The sequence below is a fragment of the Otolemur garnettii genome, unplaced genomic scaffold, assembly GCF_000181295.1.
Source record: "Otolemur garnettii isolate 467f Iridium unplaced genomic scaffold, OtoGar3 scaffold00047, whole genome shotgun sequence".
Lineage (NCBI taxonomy): Eukaryota > Metazoa > Chordata > Mammalia > Primates > Galagidae > Otolemur > Otolemur garnettii.
The window spans coordinates 3,586,406-3,594,944 of record NW_003852442.1 but is presented as its reverse complement, the minus strand read 5'-3'; the positions used below and the strand labels follow the sequence as shown (position 1 = coordinate 3,594,944).

At 48.3% G+C, this 8,539-nt stretch overlaps 1 protein-coding gene across 1 annotated transcript in view; it reads right to left on the bottom strand.

Annotated features, from left to right (window-relative positions):
* PKD1L2 (polycystin 1 like 2) overlaps positions 1-8,539 on the bottom strand; it is a 91,230-nt gene that overhangs the window by 16,835 nt on the left and 65,856 nt on the right. Inside the window, exons 30-33 of the mRNA XM_003791419.2 lie at positions 7,491-7,719; positions 6,047-6,251; positions 4,094-4,190; positions 459-596 (exon numbers count right to left, since the gene is read on the bottom strand). Of these exons, the coding sequence (XP_003791467.2) occupies positions 459-596; positions 4,094-4,190; positions 6,047-6,251; positions 7,491-7,719 (669 nt within the window). The remainder of the gene's footprint in view (positions 1-458; positions 597-4,093; positions 4,191-6,046; positions 6,252-7,490; positions 7,720-8,539) is intronic.

Below are 8,539 nucleotides of genomic sequence, written 5' to 3'. Positions count from 1 at the left end.
CTTCTGGGAAACCCAGACTTGGATGCACACTCAGGTGTGCAGGTTTCTGGCCAGAGGCCCCGGGGAAGCCCCTCTGAAGACACCGTGTTTGGGCTGAGATTTGAAAAAGCAGAGGAATTAGCCAGAAGAGGAGGTGGGGAGAGGGATGAGCACACTCCAGGCAGGTAAAAGGGAACAATCCTGGGCACGGGCCTGGGGCATGGAGCGGGCCGGGGTCTCTGCCACCGCAGAGGCCAGTGTGATTGCCACTCGGGGCCCAGAGAGGGCACTCAAGGTGGCTGAAGCCACAGTGGGGCATTTGAACTTTGTCCTAATGGCCAAGAGGGGCTGCTGAAGGATTTTAAGTGTAAGGAAGAAGCTGGGGTGTGTCAACAGCTAGGGAAACTGAGGCCCCAAAGTGGTGTGGGGGCTTGTCGAAGATGTGTGTGCTGAGAGCCAGCGGGCACGAAGGCACCTACCCAGGATTTCCCTGATGAGGGCAAAGGCTTTCTGCTCCTTCAGGTGGGCGGCTCTCATCTTCTCAATGGTGGTGGTGAGAGGAGGCTGGTAGACGTCCCTGCTGCTGTTCCTTCGTGCACGGAACATGGCATAGGGACCTGTGGAAGGCAGGACACCAGGGTGGTCTCCTGGAGGGGGCCGGGGAGCAGGCTCTACCCTTGAGCCCAGGAGGCCCCTCTCCCCCAGGTGCACAATGCTCCACACCCCTCTTCCTGGAGGGTCACTCCTAGCTGTCCCCTCCGCGCATCTGCTGAGCCATCTCAGGCCCATCTCAGACCCATAACCCTGAGCCTTCTTCACTAGGTAGATTCTTATATACTGAAATGACACACACCCTCTCCTCCCCGAAATCTTATCCCAGGACTCCCTCCCTGACACTTCCAAAACTTTGACAGATTCGAAGTTGAGGGTGACTAATGTCTCAGAGTCCTGCCTATCTCCAAGTATCTTCCTATTCAATCCATTTTATCAAGTTATCCTTATCATTAAACTCATCCATCCAAAGTCTACAATGTAATGATTTTAGTACATTTGTACCACCACAACCTAGTCCTAGGACAAACGTCCTAGTCCTAGTTTAGGACATTTTCATCCCCCAAAGGGTTCCCCGGAGCCCTGGTAGAGTCCGTCTCCACTCGCAGTCCCCCGTCCCTCAGCCCCACGCATCTGTCCCTACACACTTTCCTTTTGGGGACATTTGCTGTAAATGGAACCAGACAGTATGTGGGGTCTTGCCTCCTGCTTCTCTCACTTAGCATGGAGTTTCCAAGTTCAATGGCATTGCCATGTGTCTTTGTGGTTAGTTCGTGCTTATAGCTGAGCAGTATTCCCTCGGAGAGATATTTGTTACACATTTGGATCATCCACCCAGCAGTGGGCAGGCGTTTGGGGGTTGTTTTGTCTGTTACGGGGAAGCTGCTATGAACATTTCTGTGCAGGTGTTTCTGCGGACATGTATCATCATTTTTCTTGGGTAGATTCCTAGAAGTTGCCCGATATTTTGGCTATTACAAATGAAGCTGCTGTGAACCTTTGTGTACGAGTTCCTGCATGAAAATAAGTTTCTATTTCTCTGGAATAAATGCTCAAGACTACAATGTCTGGGTCACAGGGTGAGTCTGTTACTAATTTTGAAAGAAACAACCCAACTATCTTTCACATTTCCATCAGCAATGTATAAACCTGGCCACACCCTGGCCAGCAGGGCGAATTGACCCACTGCCGTGGGGATCCATGCCCTTCTGTCTACACTTTCCCGCCCCTCCACGCCAGCATTTGTTACTTCTTGCCTGAACCATTACAATAGCCTCCCTGCTAATGGTCTCTCCATTGCCACTTGTGACTGTTTGGTCTCCAAAATCGATCATGGTAACCTTTCTAAAATTACGAAACAGTTGTGACATCCTCCTATTTAAAGTCTTCTGAGGGCTGGGCAAGGTGGCTTACACCTGTAATCCCAGCATCCTGGGAGGCTGAGGCAGGTGGATTGCTTGAGCTCGGGAATTTGAGACTAGCCTGAGCAAGAGCAAGACCCTATCCTCCCCCCCTCCCCAAAATAGCCAGGCATTGCGACTGGTGCCTGGCCTGTAGTCCCTCCTTGGGAGGCTGAAGCAAGAAGATTACTTAAGCCCAGGAATTTGAGGCTTCTGTGAGCTATGATACCATGGTACTCTACTGAGGGCAACAAAGTGAGATTCCTGCATCAAAAATAAAATAATAAGCCTAAGAATACGGGAAGAGGGGAGGGAGAGGGAAGGGGGGAATGGGTGGAGGGATGGGGATTGGAGGGATCACTTCTGAGGTTTATCTTACAGGGGTACAAGTGAATCTTTCTAAGAGCAGAATGTGAACGTTTTAAAATAATAACTAAGAAAATGACACGAAGGCTGTGTTAACCAGTTTGATGGAAGTGTTTCGGATTGTGTGTGAAAACCCCACACTGTACCCCAGAAGTGCATTAATGTACATAGTTACCATTCAATTAAAAAAAAAAGAAAAAAACAAAAAACAAAATAAAATAAAATAAAATAAAATAATAGGGCAGCGCCTGTGGCTCAAAAGGGTAGGGCACCGGCCCCATATGCCAGAGGTGGTGGGTTCAAACCCAGCCCCGGCCAAAAACTGCAAAATAAATAAATAAATAAATAAAATAAGCTCAGCCTTGCCCCAGTTTTTCTGAGGCTGTGCATGGCTGGTTTCCTACCCACCTCTCTATCCTCACCTCAAACCATTCTTCCTCAGCCCCAATTCACCATGCTCCAGCCACACTGTCAATAATTAATGTAAAACAACAAGTTCTGTCCAACCCCAGGGCCTTTGCATATGCTGAGTGTGGTCCTTCCCTTCCCCCTCCTTTAGCAGTTAGCTTAGGCTCAGCCCCAGCAGGGGCCTGCTCTCTCCTGTTTTCCCCCAACCTTGCTCATCATTATTCCACTTCTCTGTCTACTTGGGCATTTTACTTGCTTAATATTGTCTCCCCCAAATGGGCTGTTCATTCCAAGGGCAGTGACTGGTCCATCCGGTCAGTGTTGCCTGGGCTGGGGGCCTGGATAGGGATTGACATTGAGTGCACAAGAGGGAACCTTCTGGGATGATGAAGTTATTCCAAATCTGAATTGAGATGATGGTTAAACTATAAATTTACTAAAATCAACTAATCATGCATTTACAATGGGTGAATTTTATGTCAATTACATTTCCAAGCCATCGCCTTGCTTGGCACTAAGCTCTGAAGAATTTCCAAACGAATGACTGAATGAATATTTAATAAGTCAGAAGGCTGGCATCTTTTAGAGAAACATTATTCTTTTATCTTGAGAAGATGTTAGTGGACCTCTTGGATCGGCAGACCCCAAACCCCATCCCAGAATGGAAGAACACAGGCCAGGAGGGGGCACCACACTGCACACACCATGTATGTGCCTGGGCTTTAGCTTGTTTGTTTTTGTTTATTTTCCCTGAAAGTCAAGAGCTCTCTGTGTCTTTGAATATCACACTGTCAGTTCTGTTTTGTCTGCTTGTTTTCGTAATTCTCTTATCATTAGCATCCTCCAGAGTTCTAGTTAGATAGTGAAAAAATCAGTCAGGTGGGGAGGAAAGGGCTTGGCTCTCCTAGGACAGTATGACTGTGTTCCAATAAAACTTTATTTATAAAAACAGGCAGTGGGCAAGATTTGGCCTATGGCTGTAGATTGTAGGCCTTTGTCCTAGAAGTCTAATTTAGAGCCACTTTTTGCAGCCCATCTGCAAATTGACTCTTTTTTTGGTTTTTATTCTAAAGCTCAGGGCCATGAGGGCTGGAAAAGAATTCCACTTGCTTGGAATTCTACAGGGAAGGATAGTCCTCAAAGACAGCTCAGTCCCAAGGTACTTCTGTGAAGGGTTGTGCTTGGGTGTCAGAGAGAAAGGCTGGGTAGGGAAGGAATGAGGCTATTTGGGAGATGGAGTCACTTTTCCTGGCTAGTTTGAGGTGAAAGGCTGATGGGGGATGAAGGTCTGAGGAGGCCTGGGCCCCTCTGCCCACCCCCAGTGCTGGACTGTGGAGGGCCTCCAGCTGGCCTGGCCCCTGCCTCTGCCCCCCAGGTGAAGCATGTACCTGGGTGAGACAGATGTCCTGCCAGGGGGGCTGTCATATCCTCCTCCTCGTCCACTCTTTTCAAGACCAGCGCAAAGAAAGCAGCAAATCCCAGCACCTGGAAAAGACCCAGGGATCCCCACATTCCATTGGTAACTCTCATCACTTGGCTCAAAGGCAGCGGTTATGAAGAGTGAGCGCCCAGGCCTTGCACACTGGCCTCAGATCGGAGATATGGGTGATGGCTCAGCGCCTGTGGCTCAAGTGGCAAAGGCACCAGCCACATACACCTAAGGTGGTGGGTTCGAATCCAGCCCAGACCCACCAAAACAATGACGGCTGCAACCAAAAAATAGCCGGGCGTTGTGGCAGGCTCCTGTGGTCCCAGCTACTTGGGAGGCTGAGGCAGGAGACTCGCTTGAGCCCAGGAGTTGGAGGTTGCTGTGAGCTGTGATGCTACAGCACTCTACCCAGGGGGACAGCTTGAGGCTCTGTCTCAAAAAAAAAAAAAAAGAGAGACGGGTGAGTCCTCTGAGTCCCAGCTGCTGCTAGCCTGGTTGAGGTCTGTCATCTCTCAGCAGGGCACATCACTCCTCCTGTGGGTCCCCTCCCTACCCCTCCCTTTCTTTCTGCTTCTGTGTTAATCATTTCTTTTTTCTTCCCTTCTTTCTTTCTTTGTTTTTTTTTTTTTTTTGAGACAAAGCCTCAAGCTGTCACCCTGGGTAGAGTGCTGTAGCATCACAGCTCACAGCAACCTCCAACTCCTGGGCTTAAGAGATTCTTTTGCCTCAGCCTCCCAAGTAGCTGGGACTACAGGCATCCACCACAATGCCCGCCATCCCTTGGTTGCTGTTGTCATTGTTGTCTGGCAGGCCCAGGCTGGATTCGAATGCACCAGCTCTTGTGTATGCGGCTGGCACCTTAGCCACTTGAGCTACAAGGCACCTAGCCTGTGTTAATCATTTTAAAAAACAGGGAAGGATCCTCTGGTTTGGTGAGGAAAGAAAAGGCTCAGCACACACCCGGTTCTTAATCCTCTCCGAGGCTAGTGTTGAGGGAGATGCTGGGAGTTTTTTGGGTCTTAGGATAAAGGATAGAATGGGGAAACAAAGGGGGTTTGGTGACATCTCTAATGGTGGTATAATCATAGCTCACTGCATGAGCTATACCTCAAACTCCTGGGTTCAAGCGACCCTCCTGCCTCAACCTCCCAGCTGGGACTGCAGGTGCACCATCATGCCCAGTTGATTTTTTTATTTTGTGTAGAGATGTTGGGGGTCTCACTGTGTTGTCCAGGCTGGTCTGGAACTTCCTTGCCTCAAGCAGTCTTCCTATCTCAGGGCACCAAATCATAGCCATGAGCCACCATGCCCAGCCAACCTTAACTTCTTTTCTTTTCTGAGACAGACTCTCACTTTGTCACTCTGGGTAGAGTGCCGTGGCATCACAGCTCATAGCAACCTTCAACTCTTGGACTCAAGTGATCCTCTTGTCTTGGCCTCCCAAGTAGATGAGACTACAGGCACCTGCCCAATGCTCCGCTAGTTTTTAGAGATGAGGTCTCTTGCTCAGGCTGATCTCCAGCCTGTGAGCTCAAGCAATCCACCGGCCTTGGTCTCCCAGAGTGCTAGGATTATAAGTGTGATCCACTGCACCTGAACCAACATTAACTTCATAACCTCAATTTTTATCACCCATAAAACAGAGGAGGACCCAAAGGGTGACTGTGATTAGAAAATGCCAGTATCCCAATAAAAAAAAAAACAAAAAAAAAACATTAAGCCAGAGCTATAGTGTCCATTAACTTGGGTTATCATCCTCATTTTCTTCATGGGGCTGCACAGAGGTGGCACTTCTGTATGTTTGTTGAATGAATACATGAACGAATGGCCGAAGTCCAAAGACAAGACTGTTAGTGAGAGGGGAAGGATGGATGGAAATGAAGAGGGCAGCTTGGTGGGGATGGGCTCTGACCTTCAGGGGCTGGGTAATGAACATGCTCTCCATGAAGGAGACGGCCATGGAGAGAAGCCACCGGAGGGAGCTGGCCCGTCCATAGTGCAGGCCATAGAGCATGGTGAAGAAGGCAGCAACAACGCTGGTGGCTGCCACCAGGAGCCAGCCCACAAAGATGCACCACCAGGGCAGGCCTCCAGGGGGCCTGCTCATCCGAGGTGCCCTGCAAAGAAGTAGACTTAGTTAGGGTGGCCCCAGCAGGCTCAAGGTCAGACCCCACTCCACCCCCACCACCTGCATGACCTTGGCCAATCTCTTGGACCTCTCAGACCCTTCAGTTTCTCCTCCATAACCTAGATGCACTTGCCTCCAAGGTCTATTCTACTGAGCACACAAGCATTCACATTTGCTCAGCACTTCCTAAGGGCCTGACCCTGCTTTGTATAGCTTTGCTCTGTTACTCCTCATGGCAAGCCTAGAAGGCTGGCATGGTATCACTTTTACCAAGTGAATTTTACTATGAAAATTTCTCATCATATGAAAATTAGCAAGCACAACAAGCTCCCAGGCGTCCATCCGACAGTTGCAATAACCATCACCTCCTGTTATACTGGGTGGAGGGGCTGAGATATTTAAAAATAAGTTCTGGCTATAATACAAAATCATTCCTAATTACTTCATCACAAAAATGGTCATTTTCTTACTGAATTACAATCCCATTGTCACACAACAAAATTAACAATAATCCCTTCATGCTATCAAATAACCTGTTTGTATTCAAATGCCTCTGGTTGTTTTTAAAATTATATATGAATATGTATATTTTTTAATATATAAAACTAATATATAATTTTAAAAAATTATACATGTATTTGTATATATTTTTTGAGACGGAGTCTCACTTTGCCACCCTTGATAGGGTGCTGTGGCATCATAGATCATAGCAGCCTCAAACTCTTGGGCTCAAGCGATTCTCTTGCTTTAGCCTTCCAAGTAGCTGGGACTACAGATGCCCATCACAATGCCTGGCTATTTTTAGAGACGAGGTCTCACTTCTACTCAGGCTGATCTCAAACCAGTGAGCTCAGGCAATCCCAGAGTGCTGCGATTACAGGTGTGAGGCACCGTGCCTTGATATATTTCGTTTTTAAATTTGAATCAGGAGATAAGAATTATTATCCCCATTTTGTACATAAGGAAATTGAGCCTCAGAGAAGTTGAAGGCCTGCTCCCACGGTGCACAGCTAGGAAACAGCCCACATGACAATGGTCATGAACTGTGAAGTACTCTTCAAAGGGCTGTAAGTGCCTTTCAGAAATTACCCCTGTTTAAACCTGGTCTCCCAGAATATTCGCTGGAATTCTGAATCATTTCTGCCTGGGGGAGGGGGTCTGGGCTGGACGTCCTTTTAGTGGGCCCCAGGCTGGGGAGGACAGGTGGCCACCCAGGGTAGAGGATTACCTGGTGTACGCTGGGGCCAGGGAGCCTGGCTGGCCCCCAAGGCAGCCCTTCAGGGTCTGAAGCTGCTGGAGTGCCCTGGTATGGCTGTGCTGCTGGGGAAAGCCGTGGGGTCCCACCAGCTGCAGTGCCTGCTCCAAGTGCTTCAACTGAAGGTAGAGACATTGCCTGTAGACACTGTCTTTCCAAGGGCCACTTGGGGCCACGTCAGGCTCGGAGCACTGCATTTTCTCTGGGAGACAAGCGGGAAAGTGATCAGCTGGTGCTGGTTCATAGATCAAACCAGTGGCAATAAAAATAACAACAGTAACAGTCACAGACATTGGCTCAGGGCGGAGCAGTGAGAAGTCAGGTTCAGAGAGCTGGTGGGGAGCTTCTCAGGTCACATGGCCACTTAGGATTTAAATGCTTCTCTTTTAAGAATTTTATCAGGGACATGTTCAAAATTTCCCTGTATGTGGAGAGTCAGGGAGGAGAAACCCAAGCTCAGCGCCCTGCTGCATCAGTTACCAACATTCGTCCAACCTTGTCTCACTTTTTTTTTTAAGACAGTCTCACTTTGTCCCCCTCAGTAGAGTACCGTGGTGTCATAGTTCACAGCAACCTCAAACTCTTGGGCTCAAGCAATCCTCTTGCCTTGGCCTCCCGAGTAGCTGGGACTTGACAGGCACCATGACAATGCCTGGCTAATTTTAGAGATGGGGTCTCTCTCTTGCTCAGGCTGATCTTGAACCCGTGAGCTCAGGCATTCCACCAGCCTCAGCCTCCTAGAGTGCTAGGATTATAGGCGTGAGCCACCACGCCCAGCCTTGCCTCATCTTTGGAGTATTTTAAAGCATATTCTAGACATAACATGATCTCATCTGCAAATACATTAATATGGTAAGATTAGGGTTTAAACACTGTTTTGTTTATTGACAAAGATAGTATAAGCTTTAATCTTGTGTGTTTACCTTTTTTTAAATTATGAAACATTTTATGCAAATGTAGAGAAAATGAGGTGAAGCCACAGAGCCTCAAAATGACCAACTTGTGGCCAACTGTTTCACCTA